Source organism: Ischnura elegans, chromosome 2 (genome assembly GCF_921293095.1).
Source record: "Ischnura elegans chromosome 2, ioIscEleg1.1, whole genome shotgun sequence".
NCBI classification, from domain to species: Eukaryota; Metazoa; Arthropoda; class Insecta; order Odonata; family Coenagrionidae; genus Ischnura; species Ischnura elegans.
The window spans coordinates 34,487,161-34,513,138 of record NC_060247.1 but is presented as its reverse complement, the minus strand read 5'-3'; the positions used below and the strand labels follow the sequence as shown (position 1 = coordinate 34,513,138).

Genomic DNA, 25,978 nt, shown 5'->3' with positions numbered 1-25,978 from the left:
CCAAGGCCGAGTTTGATTTCACGCAATGTTTTGGTTTTTGGAAATTTATTATGATTTGATTATCTCGAGGTGGCACCATGAAGTTTGGTGAAGGTATGATAACGATGGAATGTAAGTCTTCGGGTGCTATAATTCTTAGATCCACGAGCTCTTTTGAAGGTCACAATGTCTGAATTTGGATGTTTTTATTCGGTCAAAAATTAAGTCTTTGAACTCATCTGTCGGCATTTGGTCTGAACGGTGATTACAGGCGGAACTCTGATTGGTAGCATATGTTTTCCGAATGCGTATTTATAGATGAATACATTCCAGTGATTTTTTATGAGAATAGCAAAACTGGAAAGCAACGCTTGAGCTGAAGCAGAACCTCGATCATGGAGTTAAGTTCAAGCACCGCTATCATAGCATTTTCTGCCGTTTGTGCTGTTGTCATACCCCTCATCTTGATTATTTGGCCTGTACTAAATTCATATTTGAGTATCAGAGGAAGGCGTGTGCGTCAACTGATAAATAAGATACCTGGCCCCCCATTTTTGCCTGTTTTAGGAAATGTATTTGAATTCTTGGGATCAAGAGAAAGTAAGTAGTGATAATGTGCCATCATGAATCATATTTCTTCATTTGATTAACCGTTACCTTTTTTCATCAATACTGTACCTTCTTTTCAATTATAGGAATCGTTGAAGTCAGGAATAACCATTTTGCTTCATATTCAGACATCTTCAAAATATGGATATGCCATTACCCTCTGGTGAAACCTGTTGGTCCAGAATGTGTAGAGGTTGGTAAAGATATTGGCTCCTTTGCGTTTTACTTGCCATTACCATTTTTTCTACGATATTTAATTTTATTTCAGGCTATCCTGCACAGCTCCCGAAATACTGAAAAGAGTTTATTTTATAAGTTGCTGCACCCATGGCTAGGAACCGGATTGCTCACTAGCACAGGTTGACCACAATTATTGTTTTTTTTTCATTCAAATTTTGTACCTAATGAGGCAGAAGCTGTTATGCTAATTTTGTCATTCAGGAATAAGGAATTTTGGGCACTTTCCTCTAGTATGACAATCAATAATAAATTGTTCTCCCGACCATAGCAAATTGAAACTTTAAGTATTTATAAACCTGTTGAATTCACATCACCACATCATTTGTGCAGGTATTAATTTGTCATTTCGGGAATTTTAGGTGGCATCAGTTGACTTGAACAGTCCTCCACAAAATTTGAACAGTAACAGCATAAGACAGCATGTTATTGGTGTGAATCAGTTCGAGACAGATATGTTAGGCAGTGGCAGAACTATGGGAGGGTTAGGGGGCGTATCTTCATTTTTCCCCTCAAAGGTATGCAAATTTGGTTCATGAAAGGTGTGCATTGGGTTGAAAACATGTCTAACTTTGACATCCCTTAAAACAAAAATACTACCTTATTTTTCTTCTTATAATACTACACTACTACTTTTTAACACAACAACCCCCATTGGGTCGAAACACACGCTTCATAAAATCGAAATTTTTCGAGGTTACCATTTTGTGCAAGAGTATTTAGTTATATTTACCTATTTTAATGAATTGAAATACATATATTAGCTCAAGGCTTACTTTACGAACTTTTGGTATGCTACAATCCAGTGGTAGATCCAGAGAGGGGCTACCACCCCCCCCCCCCCCCACATTGAGAATCCAATTTACTCTAGACATAGTGGTAATTTTTTTGGACCCCCACTACTGCTGAGAGATTACCCCCTTCATAGCCCCCCTCTTTGTCCCTATCCTGGATCTGCCACTGAAGTTAGGCTGATGTCAGTCAATAAGCAGCATATTTGGGATATCTACATGCTTTAGGCTGATTTTAAGTAATCGTTTTCCGTTGCATGCAATACATTTGCATACCCATATTTTGTAAAGTTTCATCAGTTCAAGTCCTTGTATTATAAAGAATTTTTCGTACTGAGTTTTAATATAAATCCCAAAGTTTTGAAGGGCTGAGCTTGGAGATTTTGTGGGCATATTAATTCTCAGTAGCTCAGCCGCATAATAAGGTATAAGAGAGCATGTTGTAGATAAGTGCTGTAATAAACATATTAGGGTAGAGATTGAGATTTCTGCAAGAGAATCTCTGCCACCACATGAAAACTAACTTCCAACATTACTCCATTGTTGTACTTAAATACTCATCCTAATATCATATAATGTAGAGAAGTTTGAGCCAATATATCTGTATTTCTTGTACTTAAATATTTAACGCATCATTTAGAATACTTTGAAATCCTAATTCTTATTGTATTATGTTGTAGCAGGAGGCGCATAGTGGTTGGATTAGGTCATTGTAAACAGACAAACGGACACTTACTCTCAAGAAGCTTTATTCTGTGATTAACATGAAAGCACACACACCAGAAGGATATTCATGCATCAATATAAGGACATAAAGAGCAACGTAATAATATAAGCGCAATGGTGCGGGATATTCAAATACACATTGTCATTACATTTGAGATTATAATTTAACATATAACTAAAAGGGGCATAATATTAGTCTGAACAGAAGCCAGAGTTCCTCATGCCAAATACTCATAATTAGTTATCTCAAAGGGGGCATAGAGACCTAAGCATCATCCTTCCTCATGGTTTTTTGGTGCTGTATAATTAGTTTGCTGATGAATTTGTTGGGATCCATTCTCATAAGTCCACTTGATAGCACTTTCATGTGTTCAAATGGTCATCATTGCTACTGCCATAGATGTATAGTAATTTTTTATTAAAGAGTTATTGCAGATCAGAGTAATGAGTGAAAGGGAAGGGCATTTCATATGGGTCAGGGAATCTTATCCACAACATCAGGGACTGTTACAATCAAAGTTTATCGTTTATTTGTGTGTTTATTGTAAAGATTTTTTTTTTATGTGTCAATTAAATTTGACTTTTACCTAGCTGAAAGTTAGTTTATGAGTTACTTTTTTTCTATGTATTTGTTGTAAGGAGATACTTTTAACATTTACAGGGTTAAAGACGTTATTTTATGTCCACAAGTATTTCACCTACAATATTGATATTACATGTCCCATCTTTAAATTTAATAATTTTTTCTACCATAGTTAAGCATCTAATTTAATCTTTACATCATCCTATGTATCCTAAACAAAGAAGAATGAAAATTAAGTTTAAAAAAACACCCAATAACATTAGTAGAATGTAACTGACATATTGTTCTAAATTAAAAAAAAAATGAGGAGCCACCTGGAGTTAAGGAACCCTTTTAAAACAGACTGCCCTCATAGTTTTAAATCTTCTTAATATATAAATTTAAAAAATTAATTTGTATTTTATTGACCTTTGCTTGTCAAGAGTCAGGGGGAACAAAGATTGTTGTCTTTGAATAGTGAGACGAAAGTCAAGGAATTCGAATGCAGCAACCCTGTATTAGAGGCCATAAAAATCTCTGTGCCATTGTAGGTCATGTCAAGTAGGTATGCTACCAGTTACATACCTGATCAGCAATCGGGAGATTCAAGTTCAAATCCCGGCTAAGCCAAATGATTTTTTCAAGGCAAATTTCATCGTTGGTGTTTATAACTACAGTGGAACCTCGATAAAACGACACCCCACGGTGCACCAATAAACACTCGCTATAGCGAATTGTCACTTTACCGGAGGTGGTGCAAATAATAGCCAATATACCTCATATTACTCCTTTATTTTTATTTTCTTGCTTAGACGTGTTTGGTGTTTTTTTGGCCATGGTGTGTTCCATCAAATGCTTTCTATTCATGCAACTCATGGACGTGCGGGTATGCTGACGACTGCTTTCTGCCGCCCGAGGAACAAAAGAGGATCAAGCATTCGCGAATGCTAATGCCACAATATTTTCACCAAAATTAACTACTTCTTTATCGAACGACAGTTTACCACATAAATTTGAGACTGAGCACTCCATTAACTTCATTTCTAACAGATCGCTAGCAATTACAGAGATTAAGGAGTCTTGGTGTAAGTTTTTCCGGCGGTGAAACCCTCGCTATGGCGAGAGCCAACACCAAAAGGGCCTCGTAAAAACGAATTTTTTAACATGCTTATTATAGGATCAATTGACGGTGCATCGCTATATATATATAGCCCTTTGCTATAGACCATACTCGCTTTAACGAGGTTCCACTGTAGTTATTTTGCCTGAGGAAGTAGAAGCAAGATGATATCTCTCCTTCTTTCCTACAGGAGACAAGTGGTTCACTCATAGGAAGCTCCTAACACCGGCATTTCACTTCAAAATTTTAGAGGAATTCATACCTTTGTTTTTAGAAAAAAGCCTTTCATTGGTTGATAAACTAAGGATTGAAGCAGCATCTGGAAAATCATTTGATGTTGTCCCCATCATTTCAATGTGCACATTGGATCTTATTTGTGGTGAGTAGTCCTTGATTTTCACTTAGCTAAAACTAAAAGGATTTTTGAGTTTTGAAATTAATAAAACCTATTTTGTTCCCAGAGAGTGCCATGGGAGTGAAACTTAACCCCAAAGATAAATCTCAGCAAGAATATGTCGCTGCTATATACACGTAAGCAAATCAAATGAGTTGTGATTGTAATTTTTCTCTCACCTATTTATGGAATAAGGTCCTTGCCTCGGTAAGGGTCAAATTTTATCCTCATTTGAAAAAGGCCAGATTGGCGCCCATGCGATTCCACTCCACGTGACGTCACAGGGACCTAGTTTCTACACGAGAGGATAGGAGTTATACATCGTCTGAGGTTACCAATGCATGCATGAGACACAGAGCTCAGGGAAACATGTCTTAATAATCACCTATTAAAACTGGTTAAGGTCGGAAAGTTTTCTTCGTTTGATAAGGTATTAATAAACCTTTTTTAAGCCAAGCGCTACCAGCCAGCAAGGTACTCAGCTACCCGCTAGCATCCTGCGTCCTATCAGCGCTCAGAGCCTCGATCAAGGTCACCTCACAAGGCAGGAGGGGGGGACCAGAAATGCATCGCACGGACTTTTTCCCATCATTCCGACTTACGCGTCGCGTTTTCGCGCGCTTGAAATTTTTCACTTTTCATTTAATCGCGAAAAATAGATATCGTCATTTAAAAGTCTAAAAGCGTGAAATACATACTCCAGGAGTAATAATCTTTCGATTTAGGCAATAAAAAAATAATAGGAAACCACCCTATTGCCATCTTCAAAACTTGACCTTGTATATTTTGTAGTTGTCATTGGAAAAGATGCTATCCCAAAAAGTGAGTATGAGAACCGTCTGTCTATTTTTTATTTTTGCTCAGTATTTTTATTTTATTTTTTTAGTTTCGTAACAATCGCTAGTGCTCCAACATTCTAAATCATTACACACCTTCACTTCTTTAGTCTCCTGTCAATGTTTCCAGAACAAAGGATGTAATGTGAATCAAAATATTTATTCATGCTTTAGCTTCAGCCACTTCGAACATGATCTATAATACCTAACCTATATTTAATTTGGTTTTAAATTTGATTGATGATTGATGCAAAGATATTACATTTTGTCCTTCAGGTTGGGGGATATTGTTTATTACCGAAGTATGAGGCCATGGTTGTTTTCAGATTTTATGTTTTCATTCACTAAGAAATCCAAACAGCAGGAAAAAGCTTTGAAAGTTCTCCATGAGTTTACTGAAAGTGTAAGTACTTAAGCCAGAACTGTGAAATGTATTATTAATTAAGAATCTGTAGTGAACTTTATGGGAAAGAATTTAATGTTAACAAATATTAAAAAAGAATAAAATTAACTTAATTGCATCCATATTATGCTTGATAAGCTGCTAATTTGATGACTAATCAATAGGATATTTTTATACATCAATTGGTGTGTCGATTCGTTAAGTTTTCATAGGCTTAATTTCTCAAGCATCATGTTTCAAGTTGTTTGTGTGCCAATGCTAGCTATTGCTAAATTTACTATGAGTATTTAGAAGTATGAGTATATACCACAGTACAGTTGTCCTCGTCCTTTTTCCATTATATGTTCCTATCCCTTTCTTTCCTTACCTCTGCATTTATTTGTATGTTTGCGCTTAAGGCGCTGTGGTAATGAATGAAGTATTACATATATAGGATGTGTATTTGAGTACCAAGAATGTTCCCTGAGATGTCCTGAGCTGAGCTATTCGAGTACCCATGTATGTACTTGAGTGCTGACATAGGTTCTTGAGTACCCAATTATTCTCCTTAGTTCTTGTGTTCCTTGAAAAATATATTTATATCAACAGTATTCACTAGGCTCGTAGCCAGGGAGGAGGGGGAACCAGCCCCTCCATAATTTTTCCCTTGCAGTGACTGCCCGCCATATATTGGCTTATGAGACAACTAACCCTGAGGCACTTATCTTCTGACTTTCTCTTAAATATTTTGAGTTTTAAATGAGATCAAGGTGTCTTATCTGAAATTTTCTCAAAATCAGGTAAAATTTACTTCTGCCATAACCCTGAAGTGTAAATTTTTTTTAGAAATCTGACATAGGAAACAAATGTCTACAAAGACCAAGTCATTACTCATTAGTAGCCACAGCCGTCTTGGTAAAAACCAACTATGACTTTGAATTTCAGCATTACGCTTGTGAATTTTTTAGCTTATTTCATAAAATTTATGTTTTCTGATGAATGTAAATTACCAGTATATGTAGGCTTATCAGACTAGCACCCCTAAAGCAAATACCTGGCTAAATGACTCTTGTTCATCTTGATGCCTATGTTACATCTCTCGAAGTAATTGAATGCTCATGGAGGTGCTCAAGTACCCGGTTAAGCTCAGAAGATATTTGTGTACTCATCTGTATATCATGTATTTTTTAGTTCATTTCTGAGAAAACCTGTACTTTAGTTTATTTTCCACGCCCTTTTTTGCTCAATTATGTTTTCCTATTCTCTCATTCTTTGTAGCCTCATTTTAAGTACTGTTCTACTTTTCAGGCTATCAGAGAAAAGAAAAACTTGTATCTGCTAAGGAAAAACAATGATAATGAAAATAGCCGAGATTTTGATGAAAGTGACTCAGAAGAGCAGCTCAAAATCAGAAAGAGTATTTTTTTATTTTGAACTTATATATGTTTATGAAAAACATCAGTTTGTGCATTGCCCATTTTCCATGATGTTTATAGATGATATGTGACCTCCACACAAGAAATTATTGGCAACCTTGTTTCCCAGCTTAAAATAGCTGAGACCCTTTCTGTGGTCCTTGTACTGTACTTACCCACTTACTAGTTCCTGGCTCATATTCATGAATTGGCTACTGACTCATTTTATTTGCACTAGTTGTTCTATTCTAGTATATTTTGCTTTCTTAAACCTTGTAAACTTTTGGATGAATTTCCAGTGTTTTGTAAGATTTTAATGAGATTTCAAACTTTTATAACAGTAGGCCGGAGCATATTAAGGTCATTGTTTTGGGGACTTTGATTCTTTGGGGCATTGCACAACTTTCCTCAGTGCCTTGAGTACCCATTACGCAGAGGTATGCAATACCTCTCGGTAAAAATGCATCTGCTTAAACTAGTGGATTTTAGATATTCTCCTATACTCCTTACGCATTGTTTGTTGGTCTGGTGAAATAAAAACTCTAGATGAGAGCCTCCTTTATATTATCTCTCTTTAAATTTTTCCAGGAATTATGGCTTAAAGAGCATAGGAGAGTGTCTATGAGGGGTGGCCCTCCGCCCTTAATTCACTCCTGCTTAGAGGGTTCTAGGACTCCAATACAAATTAACTACATATTAGGTATGATTTTTCAATTAAAATAAAACTTGTTACTTAATTTGCATATAATGCAGTAATTGGAAACACTCTTTCTTCCAAAAATTTGATAATTCAGGCTCTTAGGAATGAAGCTGTAAGGGAATGGCCAAAATGTGTCCCTAAGTGGTCAATTATAGAATGCTGCCAGGTGTATCATTGCCTTGTTCAGTACAGTATCAGCATTGTGCAAGACCTATATTTGTTAACATGATGTCTCACCTATCTCATAACACAGCTTTATTCCAGTGTTGGTTTTCCTTGTGTGATACAATGGTAAGAGTTAAGTATTTATAAGGTTAGGGGCTCATGTAATCATCCTGTTAAGTGACTAAAGGAACAGCTTGTTTTAAAACCTTATGGAATGATATTTGCAGGCCCCTAAATTGGCCTATAAAACCAAAAAGGTGTATTTTACTGCCGGTCATAAATGTTACCAGTGTAGGGTATTTGTTTGGAAGTTGAGATGAAAGTAAATTAGATATAGTTTTCATATTGATTAGGAAACTGGTTAATTGTATGGATGCAAATAAAATGGAAGTGATAGGATTCCAGTGGTGAATTGAGGAGCACATCCCATTTGTGGTCCAGGTGCAAATACCTAGATACCCCCATGAATTTGTGGTTGGTCATTTTGCTCTAGTCATATTAAAAGATTTCAATGATTTTTTATTGCAATTTTTGTGATTATTTTTTATTTTACAGAAAGAAAAGTAAAAGCTTTCCTGGATCTTTTGATTGAGCTTTCTGTTGAGAAGAAGGTTCTCACTGATAGAGAAATTCGTGAGGAAGTGGATACTTTCATGTTTGAGGTCGGTTGATAATTAATGTGTGCCTATGTAACAAGCCCTACCTAAGTCATTCAACAACTTGTTTCAACAATATGTATGTAATATTTAATCAATTTGCCTCTGCATATTTTCCCTTTGAGTAATGCTGTTTAAATTTTCCTGTAATGGATTTATTGGCTGATAATGTTACTCAAATGCCCTGATTTTGACATGAATCAGTCCCCCATATCCATAAAACTTAAGCTGTCAATGAAGCTATTTACTGTGGTTCCCCTGATTTCTGGCTATAGTGTTCGCAGAGTTTCTGTGCACTAGAGAGTTTCCTCGAACCCAGTTGCCCATGGTAGAGGAACTCCGATTGACTGCCAGTGTCTAATCCCGTTATCTTGCTGTTTATAGTTTTTAATATGTAACTATTGACTCATTGGCAGTAAGCATTTACTGAATCATCGACTAGTTCACTGCAATTGGGCAAACTGCTCTAGAGAAAAATCATTTGTAATCCTGGTTTGGTTTAACAAATGGTTTTTCCCTGAGGAATCTTGTAAGTGATTCAGTAAAAGCTTACAGTGCAGATGCCAATTGCTTAGATTGAGGGATGTGTGCACTAGTCCACCATGAAACTTTTCCAGTTTGCATAGTGTAGACTTCTTCCCTTGATGTTGAGACAATCTTAACCCTTTCGCGCCGGATCTTCGTTGAAGGAAATTCTTCCTCAATACGAGTCTCTTGAAAGTTTTCTTTACTCCTCTGTACGAAGCCTTTCCGCGTCGACTAAAGGCAGTGGGTCCCTCCCAAAACATTTTTGGACCCAACTCGGTGGGGCGCTGATCCTTTTCCTCGGCCTCTGTCCCAGACCCTAGAGGGATTAAAAGCCCCTTCCTAGCACGAGTTTGCGGTCAACTAGCTAAAATATTAACGCAGAATATATGCAAATACTTGTTGTTCGTATCGATTTTTTTAAATTCAAAATGAATTTCGTGTTTTTTTCTAAGTGTGCAGAAATTTTAAACGAAGTTCTAACGTTTATATAGACGGATTTAGTATATTTACTAGTTGTACTATAACTCTGTTGATATTAACGTTAGAATTTCATTTGAAATTTCCATGTGGCCAGCAAAAAAAGATGAATTCATTTCTAGCATTGGATTTCAAAAGTAAGCAACAAATATTTTTTTGGAAAACACACTGCAAATAACAGTAGTTGACCGCGTGGAGAGGATAGGAAAGGGTCGACCTGAGCGGCCGAAGAAGGGACTGGGCTCGCACTAAGGCGGATCACAAGGGGCGACCGCGTCCGTGGGACTATTGTGTCCGCCACGGTCACTTTTTTCGACCTGTGCCGCACAGGCGCGGCATTCGTTGGTTATGGTAAAATTCACGACGCACAGGTGTGGCATTCGTAGTTGAGGGAAAAAAATCCTCGCCGCACAGGTGCGGAATTCGGCGCGAAAGGGTTAAAGTCCACAAAAAGCATAGAAATGCTAATTGGAAACTAGCCAAGATGGCACCCATAACCTGATAGGACATCATCTGTTAGTGGGTTCATGTAGGCAACCATGAAGTGATGGGATGTTCTGTCGGGGATAAAAGTATCTCGAGTAAATTTGTGCTGCATCTATCACTCTCCTAGAAAATTGGTTCCTATTCTGATGGTGTTCACTCTTGGAAATGAGACTAGGAGAAAATCAGATAAGGTCTTTTTCCACCACCAGAGTTGAGAAGGAGTACCACTTGTTCCATGCATAATTTGCACGGGTCACCAGAATGGTTGTGGTGCATTCGATATCCTTTAAAATTTATGTTGTATGTAACACTACATATCTGTTTTTCCTAACTTAAGTAAAAGAATTTAATGTGCAGGAATTGGATTTTAGAAGGTTTTTTTCATCGTAATGAGAAGAAAACTAAAAAAAGTATCTCATGTATGTATACGTATTCATCTCTCAGTTGAGAATTAATAGTTAAATAGTAATTCATAGTTCTTGCTATAGAGTCACAGATGCAATGTCATCATTCTTGGTATCCATGTAATCTGTATGCCAGAGCTTTATTACATAATCGCATCCTTAAAATAATCTCTTTGTTCAGTATAAATATCAAGCAGTAAGCACTTTGTGGCTTAATTAACACTTATAAATCGTTAACTTTTTATCATATGGCTTACAAAGACACCAAAAGCAGAATTCTACGATTCTGTTTTGCCAGCATTTTACAAATTGATAATAGCTCTTTGTTTGTATCAGGCAGGCATTGAAGCTGAAATCGTCTATACCAAACATGTTCATTTAGCTATCATGAAAGTTTGGGTATGAGTAAACTTCTCTCGGGTTTCCCACCGGGTTAAAGGCTTCATAATGGCCGACGTTTCGAGCTCCGACTCGGCGCTCATCATCAGGGCTACTGGATGCTGTGATGCGGGAATGGGCCTGCTTATATGCTGCCCTCCTCCGGTCAGGTTCCTCGGGATTGGCTGGTAGTTTCCCGCCTGGTGGGGTTGACTCTGGATTGGTCTGTCCGTCGTATCGTCCTTTCCCTATATTCGGTCAGTTTTTTCAGAACGGGTTTCCAAGTGCTGCTAAGGGAATACCCTGAATCGCGATTAAAGTTCTTCCTCTCCAGTTTAATTTCGATGGCTTCTTTGGTGAGACGGTCCCAAAAACTTTTCGCATGACAAAGTATCTCTGTTTTTTCAAATTGAATTTTCAAATCTTTCTTCAAAGTTTGGGTACTTTTATATGACTTTTTTCAGAGTCATGGGCTACCAAAGTTGGTGTTTCGCTCGAAATCTCTGAAACCTGGGAACTTTTTTTCGTTACAACTGTTGGATACATCATAGGATGTATCATTAACCAGGATATGTATACTCTTCAAATATAGTTATGAAGTAAAAATTTGGTTTAAAAAAATGCAGAGTTTAAAAGGCGCAGTATTGATTAAATTCGTTTTTGTGTACCTTTGTGTTGTTTAATCATTTGTATACATACTCGAAAGCATTAAATATCTGCTCTAATCGTAGCCCTCTTCTTCTCTAATTTTTTAACGAGTTTCTAACTGTAGCACAGGGTACTTATATTGAAAGTCATTCTCCTAGATATTTCAGCTGTAGTTAATCCTGCCTCAAATAACCCTATTACTTTTCCACTCTTGCCTTAAGTCAACCGAATTTCAAAGAAAGGACTTACATCCTTTTCATTGCAAATAAAAATGTTTTCTGCGAAAGAGCTCGTCAGTCCTCCTTATAAAGATAATATGTCTTCAAACTCAACTTTATTCAACTGCATTACCCGTCAAATCTGCTGGTAAACTGTTTTTTCTCATACAAGAAAGCTTCTGTGGTATTCCGTAGGGTATTTTGGGAAGAAAAATACAGTAGATTCCGCTTAATGGGTCCACCGGTTACTTGGGGCAGCCGCTTGATTGGGGCAGATCTTGAAGAACAGAACCCAATAGAGGAATATCCCAGAGTATTCTCCGCTTAATTGGGACAGCATGCCGCTTTATTGGGCCATGAGTCGGCTAAGATTCTATATTTGCGACGAAATTAAAATTTTTTGTTTTCAGAATACTATTTTTTTTTATTCCTCCTTTGATTTACTCTTATTTTTCACAAATGTTCCTATTCTTTCCCTATTTTGAAAGCTCTTGTTTTTATAGTATCCGCAAGAGGATAGGACTTTTCTTTAATAGGACTTATTAAAAGACATTCATTCAGCGTCGCCCAAGGCTGGGAAAAATATTTTTAGCTAAATTGTTATAATTCTTTAAAATGATAATAAATTAACTAAACTCGCTGATTTATTAATCAAATTAATAGTTTAATAAACTTATGTTGCATTATAAACATTCTTCAGTCTTCTTCCTACCATTTCAAAGATTTTTATGCCCATATACAGGATAGTTCGCCTAATTGGGGCAAAATGCACAAGTCCCGATATGTCCCAATTAACCGAAATCTACTGTATGTTTAGTTTGTTGTTTCATTTCAACGTATGAAGTAGAATTCATGGGAACTCTTCCAACGTGCACCAAGTGCCACCTGATTCACCATCCACTCCACCAAGTTGGGGCCAGTGGCATTGGGAGGGGGAAGGTCCTGGGCTCCCCCCCCCAAAATACCTATTTAACAAATTACTCTGACTCATAAAAGAAAAGAAAATATTGCAATGTCATGAATTAAAAGATTTTTTTGTAAAATGAAGTTTTTCCATTATGAAAAGTGTTAAAATTAGTTTAAAACCCTCTACTTACAACTCTACTAGTTAGTACACTGTTTTAAAAAATTTCCACCCTTGGTTTTGGACCCCCCCCCCCCCCCCCCAGAACGATTCCAGGCTACGCTACTGATTCAATCTGAGCTCTGCTAGTAGTTCCACTTTAGTAGAGGGACATCTGCTAACCTGTCACATTATTGGAGGATGAAAAAATATATATATAGCTTGCCTTTTTGAAATTCCTTCGTCAACCAGAGAATAAAAACCCACTGTGTAGGAAACCTATTTTTTTGCAGACCAAAAGTAGTAGCACTAATTTTGTGGTATGGTTTCCCCTCCTGGTGCAAGGTCTGTTATAAAAATTTGAGACCTTGTTTTGCATTGCGAAAACCGACCAAAATGGTTTCAATCAAGTGCACTTGCATAAGACTACCTGAGCAAATTTTTTCATGCCAATTGTTTGTATTTGTTGCTGGCATACTTTTCCTAAGGACCTCATAAGACTGTTCAGTAGGTTATCTTTGATGATTCACTAATTGTACCAAAGATGTGCATAAGCCATGATGGAATATCCTCACATTTGTGGTTATACGTAGTTCCATAAACCCGAAGTCGAAGCTCAACCCTTGGACATTTCACAATGGATATTTTAAGGAAAATAGCTTCCGAACCAGCAGAATATCTTTGCAGTGCCCTAATAGTAATTGCAGAAATGTAAGCGGAAGGAAAAATAAAATTTGAAGAGTATTTTATAAAATTGAGTTACTTCAAGTATGTGGACTTCAGCATGTTCTGATGATTGCCTCAGTTGCACGCTCAGTTTTTTATATGAAAACCGTGAGTAATATCATTTGTGTATGAAACTTCTGCAAAAAGAATGCATGCATGCCTTTTGTAGAAGTTTCACACATAGCCATAGCAGTAGAAACTTTCATCACAAAGATTATAGAGACAATAATCGTTAACCATTTTATATGTAATCGTAATTTTTCAGTATACACAGTGGCGGATCTATGGGGGTGGCTAAGGGAGCTATAGCCCCCCTCTTGGATATCCAATTTACACTAGATAGAATGGTAATTTTGTTCGGACCCCCACTACTGCTGGGAGGTTACCCCCCCCCCCTTGTCCTCCGCCTATATATATTTATACACCTCAGCACTGACAATGAGACGGAGCTTCTACGCTCAAAGAAGCTTCTGCTGCAATGATTCAGTTAATTCTTGTATTTAAAATAATAGATTGATGTCTCATTTTGAATTCAATTAATCTATCTACAATATGACTTTTCTTAGAGTAACTATACTACAATCCAATGAACACAATTCAGCATTCACTGTTACTCTCCATCGAAATTTGTATTTTAACTGTTTGAGTCACAATTACAAGTCATTATTTTGATGCAGATATGAATCATGTACTATGTAGTATACATGAAACATTCAAGTTTTAGAATCTTGAAGCTTTTATAAGAATCAAAGGATTTCCGGATTTAAATAGTCCATCACTACTGTCAAGGCAAATAATATTTCCTTTGTGGAATTTTTGCATGTTAAATATGTGATATTTTAATATTTTTCCAGGGGCATGATACAACTTCAATGGCTATTTGCTGGATTTTATTCACTTTAGCAAATAATCCTGATGTTCAGGTGAGGAAGACTTTGTTTTGTTATTATGAGTCCTCTGTAATTGGCCTTGTGCTGTTTTTGGACTGTATCTAATAAATAATTAGAGATTGCCCAGTAACTTTAATAACCATTTCAAAAGTTCTTATTAGATAAAATATGCATAGGAAGGGTTCTTTTAAATTTATCCTCTGGCTAAAGATTTTCTCACTAGTGCATGACGAGAGTAGCTGGCTCTCACTCAAATTCATTAGGAATTGACTGTAGCATAGAAAAAATAGACAGTTATTATTATGTATATTTGTTCTTTACCTCATGATGGGAACACCAGATCCTTATCATCCTCCAATCATTTCACCATCAAATTCATTTGCAAAGTTGAGTTCTCTTCTCTTTGTTAAACCATCGAAATTAATCATGCTAGTCTGTGTTGTATTTCCATAATATTCTTAAATGACTTTGTACTCCCTCTATGTTCTTTTAATGTTTATGAAATATCAATCAAAATTGTTAAACTCTAATGGATAGTTGTTTATTGACATGGTCCAACTGTGCATTCTCCTCCTTACTGCATTCTGGGATGCTAGAAGATGCATATCGCTGAATATAACAGATGGCAAAAGGAAACCATCCATTATCTTGTCATTGAGCATCATAGTAATATGTATATGGGTTAATTGGTTAGTACATAATCACTTAAGCAAATTTTAAATTATAAGCATACCGGAATATATTGCAATACTAATCTTTTTGTCAGGAATATATACAGTTTGTATATTATACCTTCTTGAGGTGATGTTATCAAGTTTGAATCAGCATTGCATTTGTTATTTGATCAAAAGAATCAGCTGTTCTTAGAATATATGTTTACTTAATCAGCAACTTAAATGGAGTATTGGCTGCTATGAAACACATATGACTAAGTCCTAGGTAGAAAGAAAAGTAAATTTTCTGTGAAGTGTATTCTGTTTAAATTGTTATTTTATATGTACATACTTATTAATTTAATCCTCATTTTGAAAAGTTATCTGACTCTGAGTCAAAATTAAGCAATGCTTTTTCTAAGGAGGCTTTTTAGGAGATTATTTTAATAAAAAATAGAAATACATACCTAACAATCAAAATCAATGAATTGATGATTACCACATGGTGAAAGGAAAGGTTGCAAACCCAGCCAACACCTCTGTTATATTTTAAATGTGCCCTCATCTTTTAGGAAAAGGCATGGAAGGAGGTGAAGGAGTTTTGGGAATATAGAACCAAGATGGAGAAAGAGGATAGATCATATCAGTCAAATATTTTCACTGATATGCCATACTTAGAGAGGTGCATAAAAGAAAGTTTGAGATTGTACCCCAGTGTGCCAGTTATATCACGAAAGCTCTCAGAAGATCTTCAAATGGGTAATTATTCAATTAATGAAATTAAATTAAACTATGGGTAATAATTCAATGCAGCCTACATGATTTCTATTAAGAAATGTAAAGTATAATTCACCTAAATATGTACCATTTTATACATCTGTTAAGACTGGATGGATGAGTTTTTATTTGCAATATCATTTTGCCATAAAACATTTTGCAGCAATTTTTTTTTCCTTGTAAAGAATTTTTAGCGCACGCATTGTGGAATTGTAATTGTAATGATTGTACACTTTTAATAATCTTGACTAGGTTAAATCATGTATTTATGAATCCATATTACATATAATGCTAATAAATGATATATTAAGAGTATTTTTAAAGCACCAGCAGTGAAGTCAACTTCATTTCTAGCTCACATACATATCAAGGCTAGTGATCTCATATGGCACTTTTCAAACTGCCTCCAACAGAAGAGATGTCTAGAAATCATCACCGCATTAAAGACGATGAGCATCGAAATTCCAATATTGCCTATAGTAGCGTAGTCATCAGTGCAGCCTTACCTTAGATGACTGCTGAATGTCTCCTTGAAGTGCTTATATGAGATTACTATCTGTGATTATCAAGAGAACTCAAAATCATGCTAATTTGATTGTTGTAACATTCGTACATGTCCTAAGTTTTTGAATTGGTGTAAAAATTTATATGGCTATAAGTCACAATCAATTTTTATTACCAGTTTCTTAGCTCTATGGCTGCTTGCGGGTATTGCCATGTCATCAGCTTATATTTGCACTCCAGGATACTATTCCTTATGGAAACCTTCCTCAGAGGTCACATGTAGTTCAAAACAAATATGGCTGTGAGGAGTCACTATTTTGAAATTGTAGCACCGCATAGATGCCTTATAAATAAGGATGGTCGGATCAAATACCTCAAATCCAAATATCTACGGTTATTGTCCTTCATAAGATGCTTCGGATCCAAATTTGCTGAAGGCATCGGATCTTGATCAATAATTTTTAATTAAGGTTTCAGTGATTGCAGCATCCAAATGCAAAGAATTTCAATCCTACCTTCGCATGCGCCGTTGCACTGCGATGTTTGTCCTACTCATGAACCATTTTTTTTAAATCTCTCGTAGAAGTTATGCAACAGAATTTCAGGCACGGAAAATTTTACGGCAAAATACGACAGGCACAAAGTTTGACTCTTATGAAGAGATGGAACAACCATCAGGAGTATCTCAACACCATCGGATAACATCCACATCAAAAGTAACTACATCACAGATTTAAAAAAAAACACCCTCGGCCCTTCATCATACTATGTCACTGATATTTTTTTCCTTTCCAAGACAACACCGTCCATAAATCATTATCTGCAAAGGAAAATATTACGTTACACGAGAACAATAGACGCGTGTTTCATCCCTACCCCATCTCACCCACTGACCTTTTTCATCTTATCTGCTTCAATTCCCTGTTTCTGGAGAACAAATACTAGGTGAGTGCCTTACTGGACCCGAATAGTTCTCGATAGTTTTTGGCAATTGGATGATGTGCGCGATATTCAAAGAAGAATGAGACCAAATGCGTTGCATTTCTAACATATTTAGGTTTTTTAAGCTCAAATTGATTGAAACAAAGTTTTTTTAGCTACAACAAGACTATACCAATATTCAACATTGTCCAAACAGCAAAATTTTCAAAGAAACAGGCGTGGCATCAGTACCATCAAACTAGAAGATTGGCCTGGAAACGCCAACTGTATAAATCAAGTAGGTCACCCGGCTTTGCTTTGAAGGCAACCACGTCACAAAGTAGCGTGGTCTGACATGTTCATCCTTGACTCACTCATTCGTAGCCTCATTGCTTGAAAGACAGGGGAGTGCACTCCTTCCCCTCCACCTAGGGTCATTCCATGTCAGTTCACCCAGGCATGGCACCCACCGACTCGGATTTTAATGAAATTTTTGTCACTGGCTACTATCACCTATCTGATAACCCATGTAAAATATTTCCACTCTCACTCTCATAGTTTGCAAGATATGAGGAGTCAAAGTTTGAGATGTTTGCTCAGAAGTGGCGCTAGTGGGAGTCAAATTCCAGAGTGCAGGGCACAGGGTAAAAATTCATAACTCAGAAACCACATTATATATTTGAATGAAATTTTGACCCCCTGTCTATCCAAGTGCAAAGCTTCCATAGTAATGTCTTTTATTCCCCTTGCATTGTTATGTTAGCCAAAATGATGTCAACAGTGGTTAATTAACCGATTTTTTTAGCTCAAAAACATTACTTCATATTTTCAGAATTATCACCAAAAGGCAGAGCAGTTAACTCATCCAATTTTTTTTTAAATTGAAGGTTAATATATGCTCCAATATACTGTGAAATAAAAATGGTGGTGTTTTGACTGCCACTATGAGTATTTCAGGTTTTACTTTTTTTTCTGCCCCCGTGAGAGGGATTTTGGACACGTACTGTAAGATAATAAGTATAAGTGTATCCATACCTTCATGAGGATATATTTGAAATATTGGTCAGTAAATCTAAGACCAAACATGTAATCTAGTGAATGTGGCTCTTGTTCATACAATTTTTTTAAATAACAATACTTGGCTTGTGGCAGCGGAGGGGAAAAGAGTCCAAATGGCTCAGAAATGTGAAATGATGCTTTTTCCTGGAATTTACCCATTTTTCAAGTGTTTAGCATATGGAAAAATTGGTATAAACATACATTAGACTCTTACTGTGCATTAAGAGGATAAATGGAAATACTAATTTAAATAAAATTATTTAAATAATACACTTAAATGTGTTTAAGGCATCTCCCGAACATCTCTGGAGGCTCTCTCGGGCAACTAAACGCTTTACAATACCACCAATTCCATCACATGGGGATTTTCCATATGGGTGCATAAATTTCACTTTCACATCATGTTCTTCCTCGTGTTTAGAAATCACTAATCCAAAAAACCAGAGGTCATCATAAGCACATGCAATGTTCAAGTTTGTTAAGATCTGTGAAAAAGTTATTAAATGAGTCCCGCTGAACTGGAGTTGTACAAAGTTAGCCTCACTTTCACAGAAGAAGTATGGCCTTCGAATCTCTTAGTGATGGAAGAGCTGGCAGTGCAAATGGTATTACTTATAGATATGCAGCAGGTTGTCACCAATATCCACATTCCTTGATGGCAACTGGAGTATTCAATTTCTATTTCACTGGGAGAGATAATGCTGACATTATGTGCCACATTGTTTTCTCCCCTGCCTCACATATGATTGTATTACATGACAAACTTGAGAAGGTTATACAATCCCACCTATTCAGCCTCACTTTTCAGTGTTATTCCATCTCCCCAAGGGATAAGAGAATTAAGTGCAACCTCTACATAAGGAAGAATAAAATGTTACAATATATCACAGTGAGGGCATGATAAATCAAAATAGATTCTAGGGTACCATTTTTAGTCTTCTGCCAAATCTTCTTGTGTGAAGATGCTCCATGGGTGTCCAAGTTTATTCTGTGTGTACGATCAGAATATTTTTACCTGTACATTAATTGTGTGTGCTATGAGTTAGGCGAAGCTGCTCATTGTGAACTTCAACATTAAAAAAGGTTAGTGTCTCCACTATGCTTCAAAATGAGCAAATTTTTGAACTATGCAGCATTGGAAAAGTAACTGCATCTGATTGCCTCGAAAAAACCTGCACACCAGTGGTGCAACTGAACAAAATTGAGATCATGAGTATACTTGAAAAACAGCTGTTATATCTCAGAAGTGGTGTACCTGGGGAAGTCCTATCCAATGTCTGCGAACATCACAGAATATACAATGTGAAAAAGTATGAAACCTACCAAATATATTGTCTTGGTCCTTTTAAGACCCACAAGAAGAAAATATCAAAATCACTGAGAAATGTAAGTTTTAATTTGCAGAAAAGGCCTGTTAAATCCCAACTCTTCGGAAATTAGTGCCAGGAATGAAAATATGCCAGCCATGTAGGGAGGAAGTACAGAAACACTCCAGGTTTGGAAATGAGCTTTCTGATGTTGAAGAAGTAGATAGTGACAGCAATGATAGTATTTTGAATTTTGAAACAACATTATCCCCAGAAAAATCAACTGAGCTACTTAACAGAATGCTGCAAGATAGAGGAGTCACCTTTAAAATTTCATGGCATATCATCTCATCTCACAGAAGGTCAACCTACGCTAAAAGGAAAGTAGAGTCAACATGCAGTAATTTTAAAAGGAAAGTTAAAAGAGTTCTTGATAAAGAATTATCTCCAGAACAGGATGACCCAAAACTGCCAAAAGAACTACTTCAGAAAGTTCATGATATGGATGTGCTCATAGACTTAATCAAACAAAAAGTTGACACATCAAGCACTCATCAAGGAAAGGTACATCTGTTATCATTGGTACCAACTTCATGAAGCAGGAAGAAAGTAATGGAAGAGTTTCATGTGAGTGAGTACACTGCCCGCCAAGCAAGAGAACTTTTCAGAGACAATGGAAAATTGGCTGCACCTGAATTGAGAAAAGGGAAGGCAAATATAAAACATTACAATTAGTTAGGACTTTCTATAAAAGTGATGAGTACTCCAGAATGATGCCTGGAAAGAAAGATTCCATTAGTATCTCCAAAAATGTACATGTTCAGAAGAGATTATTACTTGCTAACTTGAAGGAATTGTATTCCACTTTTAAATTTGACTTCCCCAGAATTAAAATTGGCTTTTCTAAATTCTGCAACCTAGGTCCAAAATGGTTTGTGGTAGCAGGATCTCCTGGAACGCATTCAGTGTGTGTTTGCACAATTCATTAAAATGTCAACTTACTGCTTAATGCCTGTAATATAGAGGAAACAAGCCAGGACCTAATTGGTTATTTAGTGTGCTCTAGAAAAAATAGGGACTGTATACTGCGACATTGCTCTCAGTGTCCTTCACGTGAAAAATTGAAAAGCTTACTGCTGAAAAAGTTTGAAGAATGTGACCCCGGAGATGAAGTTTCATACAGTCAGTGGGTTTCCCGTGACAGATCTCAACTGGTGAACTTCACTGCGATATTTGATGAGTACAGATTAACTTTAATTGAAAGAGTGGAAAAACTGGTGCCCCATTCATGTATTACGAAAGTACAGGCAAACTACCTTAAGCAAATGAAAGAAAATCTTGGACCCCATGAAGCAGTTGTTCTCCTTGACTTCAATGAGAACTACTCATATGTTATCCAAGATGAGGCACAAGGGTATCACTGGACAAGTGATAGTTGTACGGTACACCCTGTTGTGATTTATACTCGAGATCACCTGACGAAACAGCTTATTATTTCCAGTTTATGCATATTGTCAGATGATTTGGAGCATGATATAGCTTTTGTTTATGAAACCCAAAGAATTATATTTTGCTTTGTGAAGGAAAATTTTGCTTTAGTCAAAAAATTGAGTTACTTTAGTGATGGTTGTGCAGGATGGTACAAGAATTGCAAAAATATCTCAATCTTTGCAAGCATTACCAGGATTTCTCTTTAATGGCATCATTTACATTCTTTGCTGCAAGCCATGTAAAATCCCCATGTGATGGAATTGGTGGTATTGTAAAGCGTTTAGTTGCCCGAGAGAGCCTCCAGAGATGTTCGGGAGATGCCTTAAACACATTTAAGTGTATTATTTAAATAATTTTATTTAAATTAGTATTTCCATTTATCCTCTTAATGCACAGTAAGAGTCTAATGTATGTTTATACCAATTTTTCCATATGCTAAACACTTGAAAAATGGGTAAATTCCAGGAAAAAGCATCATTTCACATTTCTGAGCCATTTGGACTCTTTTCCCCTCCGCTGCCACAAGCCAAGTATTGTTATTTAAAAAAATTGTATGAACAAGAGCCACATTCACTAGATTACATGTTTGGTCTTAGATTTACTGACCAATATTTCAAATATATCCTCATGAAGGTATGGATACACTTATACTTATTATCTTACAGTACGTGTCCAAAATCCCTCTCACGGGGGCAGAAAAAAAAGTAAAACCTGAAATACTCATAGTGGCAGTCAAAACACCACCATTTTTATTTCACAGTATATTGGAGCATATATTAACCTTCAATTTAAAAAAAAATTGGATGAGTTAACTGCTCTGCCTTTTGGTGATAATTCTGAAAATATGAAGTAATGTTTTTGAGCTAAAAAAATCGGTTAATTAACCACTGTTGACATCATTTTGGCTAACATAACAATGCAAGGGGAATAAAAGACATTACTATGGAAGCTTTGCACTTGGATAGACAGGGGGTCAAAATTTCATTCAAATATATAATGTGGTTTCTGAGTTATGAATTTTTACCCTGTGCCCTGCACTCTGGAATTTGACTCCCACTAGCGCCACTTCTGAGCAAACATCTCAAACTTTGACTCCTCATATCTTGCAAACTATGAGAGTGAGAGTGGAAATATTTTACATGTGTTATTAGATAGGTGATAGAAGCTAGTGACAAAAATTTCATTAAAATCCGAGTCGGTGGGTGTCATTTTGAAAATTTCTGGGTGATTTGACGTGGAATGACCCCCTATCCTTTAAGCGCTTCTGCTGCCCACTCCTTCCTCTTGCTGAACGGTCGTCTCGTTCTGTTCCCACAACTTGTCGTATGTGACGCTAATGTTGTCCTAAACATTGTTTATTGTGTTGCGGATTGTACAGTTGCAATTTAATATAATGATATACTAATAAAAATGCATTTCATTGTGTAGAAACGTTTTTATTGACATAAAGAGAACCATGTGCATTCACAGTGATGTGAAACTAGGAAGTGCAAAATCCACCTCACCGCAACTGAAACATTTGCGGGTGAAACATGAATCAGTATGGGATGAGAAAGTTACAAAATTCCCTGAGGACTGAATGTGAGGAATATTAAAATTAAGTCAATGGTTTATCCGATGACTGAAACCTATTTTCATTTCTAAGCATGAGCGTAACAGTATAGATCCCGACCGTGTACAGATTCTATCATTTTACACGACGAAATTCTGACTGCGCCTTCGTACACACGTCAGATTGTGCAAGTACGTGTCCCATGTAAAACAGCCTTAAAAATTGTTTCTGTGCGGAACAAAATGAAGAATTTATTTCAAAATATAAAAAATGGAGTACACATTAAATTTTTTTTTGCAAAAGTCATTGACAATTCAACTGCTTCACCTCGTATTCCTGCTGTGAGGAGGATGGTAAATGAGTTGGAGAGTCGGGCCTAATTGCCAAGGATTGGCACTAAGGTCTCACTAAGCTGGGTCTCAGCCAGCTCATTCAAATACCTCCAGCCATTGCTACCTCAGCGGTCACTTCACTTCCCCCATGTCGACTACAGCTGATATTCCGTGGTTTGTGTTAAAAAAATTTATGCCGACTATGGCCGACCTTAGGTATTTTGCATATGAAAATTCTCGTCCTCCATAGCTGGCATTCGGCATGAAAGGGCTAAGTCTAGATGGGTCAAATTGTATTTTTCTCGAATTCGAATACCTAATTTTTTCCTGAATAACTCACTTGAATGCTGCATTACTGAATACATATGAATTTTCCCACCAGTGTTAACTACAAGTGACAATAAAAATCTTAACATTTGCAAGTCATTCTAGTTCAATACGGCTCCTAAATCCTAATGCAACTGTCATTCATGATTTCCACGATTACATCAAACTTGTGTGTATGGCAGGTACCGTAATTATTTTGCTCTTCCATGATATACACATTGAAGGTTATTTATGTATTAGTAATGCTTTACTGTGTTTATTGCAAACCTTAAATTAAATAAAGAATTGACAATTAATTTAAATTAGAATGTGTACACCATAAATTTCGCCATGCAACAGGGTGTCATAAAAGGAAAAGGCAATTTTGCGTTCATTTGAAAGCATAGGTACTTTTTTCTTAATGCTCTTCTCGAGGTTCATCAGCAGTATACATATTTTAATGCTAAGTTTTCGTAAAAATATTACTAGAGAATTGAATCAACCTAATGTGCCCACCATCATGTAACACCCAACGGATTTTATTAGAATCACGGGCGATCTGTGCTGCATATTCGAAATTCGAATAATTGATAATTTTGAGTCATCAAATATTTAATAGTGTAAAAAGCTCATTATTCGAGGTATTTGGTGATGCATTAAACTCTCGTTAATATGTACAACATTATTACAAAGCTCTCTATTATTATGAAGTAATTCATTGGTTCCGACGAAAAGGCCTATCCAATCTATAGAAAAAGAAACATTATTACGGAATTATGAACCTCAGTCCCGGTCACGGCGGTTACAAAATGACCTTTATTACGAAGTTTGGCAAAAAAGCAACGATATTTTATCAAGTTCATGGATTAAGTTTATCTGACCTGGATCCTATATGCTCGCTGCACATTCAAGGTGTGGCCGAATGAGTGCAAAATAGCACTGCCCCTTTACTTTTTCATCCAAAAATCCTCTCACAACACACTTGAAGAACCCTTGCTTCTTCCAGGCTCTGCCAAAAATATTTCTTATATGCGTTCCACGCGGTAGGTTTGAAGTTATCGCAACACCCACATACTTAACTTCATCTGTCACCCTAATGTTGACACCATCCACAACATATACATTGAGATAGTTGGAAAATCTATACAAGAAATGTAGCACTGCGCATTTACTACCATTATGTTATGACACTGAAGAGACAAGAAATTTTGACAAAGTAGGTTTTTTATCTTTTGATTATTTCTAAAAGAAACGTTCATACGAACTTCGTTATTACGAACCTCCGGTTTTTCAGTCCCGTGAACTTCGTAATAACGAGAGTAAACTGTACTACTATTCAAACTCCCCATCTCTAGTTAAGTCATAAATTTGTATTCACGTGGCTAGATGTTCATCAGTATGCTAGAATTTATTTGCTCGTATTTCATTCATGTGCATACCTTCACTTAGAAAATTTTCTTATCGTTTCAGGTGGATATCTAATTCCAGCTGACACAATTATTCACATTCACGTTTCAAACATTCATCGTAATCCCTCCATATATTCTAATCCTGACTCATTCGACCCTGATCGATTTCTTCCTGAAGCTGTTAATACCAGACATCCATATGCATACATACCATTCTCTGCAGGACCTAGAAATTGTATTGGTAAATAGCTGATAAGAAAATTAACTGGTTGAATAAGTCTGGTACAGTCAATATAAATTTCACTTCGCTAAATCTCTATGTTTTCAGGACAAAGATTTGCTATGCTGGAAGTGAAAGCTGTTGTGTCTGCAATCCTCTTTAACTTTCATCTTGTTGCCATGGATAGACCTGAGGATATTGTCATAGTTGCGGATCTAGTTCTAAGGTCCAAAAATGGAATTAAAATGAAGTTCATCCCCAGGAATGGTAATTGAACATATTCTCTACAATACTATGAACTCTATTTACTTGAGTGAAGTGATAAATAATGATGTCTTCAGTTCATACAGATTGTTAGAAAATAAATAAGAGTTTTAAGGAGGAATTTAATTGTGTTAAATAATGTTCCAAGTTTCGAACTATGCATTATTTATGTTGACTTGAAAATCTCATTGCCTACCACAAATATTTTATGCATTCATGAATTTTAGATATTCTGTGTAGCTTCTTTTACTTCAATTTTGGTGCAGAATTATTTTCTTTTATCATGACCCCTGGAAAGTGGTAGTTGCCTCTTGTGAATGAAGTTTATTTGTTGAAACTATTAGGGTATAATACCCATGTTTGGAAGGTTACCACGTTAAATTCCTTTATTAGGTATGGCCTAAAATTACATTACATTCAGTCACCTATAATTGAGTTCATTGTCGTATATGCTTCCTATTGCTGTTTTAAAATGTTTGTGTATGTCAGTGTTATGATTTCTACTTTTTTGTGTCTGCTTCTCATTTAACTACATATCAAACCCTAATGACATTGTAGCATATGAAAATTTCTACTCCAGAAAATCCAGAATGAAAATATTTTTTCACTTACTGTTTGAAAAATCTTTATTTTACAATTCCCTGTCAACACCATTAGGAGAATTGAAGGAGTACCTCACCGTAACAATATTTCAAAGTGCAGGTTCAACAAGGTTTTCATTGTTTTTACTGTTATTGTAACACTACTTTCCTTATTAACACATTTTTCTCCATAAAGATGTGCTACATTGTAT

The 25,978-nt window shown here is 36.3% G+C and overlaps 1 protein-coding gene across 4 annotated transcripts; it reads left to right on the top strand.

Moving 5' to 3' along the window:
* Positions 1–25,796, top strand: LOC124153600 (cytochrome P450 4C1-like). 4 transcript variants are annotated; one of them, XM_046526880.1, is made up of 13 exons: positions 8–240; positions 327–579; positions 675–781; positions 857–947; positions 4,215–4,403; positions 4,486–4,555; positions 5,531–5,657; positions 6,945–7,053; positions 8,472–8,578; positions 14,355–14,423; positions 15,616–15,802; positions 24,763–24,942; positions 25,030–25,796. In XM_046526880.1, exons 2-13 carry the CDS (start codon positions 375–377, stop codon positions 25,194–25,196), a joined length of 1,608 nt encoding a protein of 535 aa, XP_046382836.1. In that variant the 5' UTR covers positions 8–240; positions 327–374; the 3' UTR covers positions 25,197–25,796. The 4 variants fall into 4 exon arrangements, with proteins under 4 accessions (XP_046382838.1, XP_046382837.1, XP_046382836.1 ...); XM_046526879.1 differs by having other exon boundaries at positions 8–579; XM_046526882.1 differs by lacking the exon at positions 24,763–24,942 and having other exon boundaries at positions 1–579.
* The last annotated feature ends 182 nt before the right edge of the window (positions 25,797–25,978 follow it).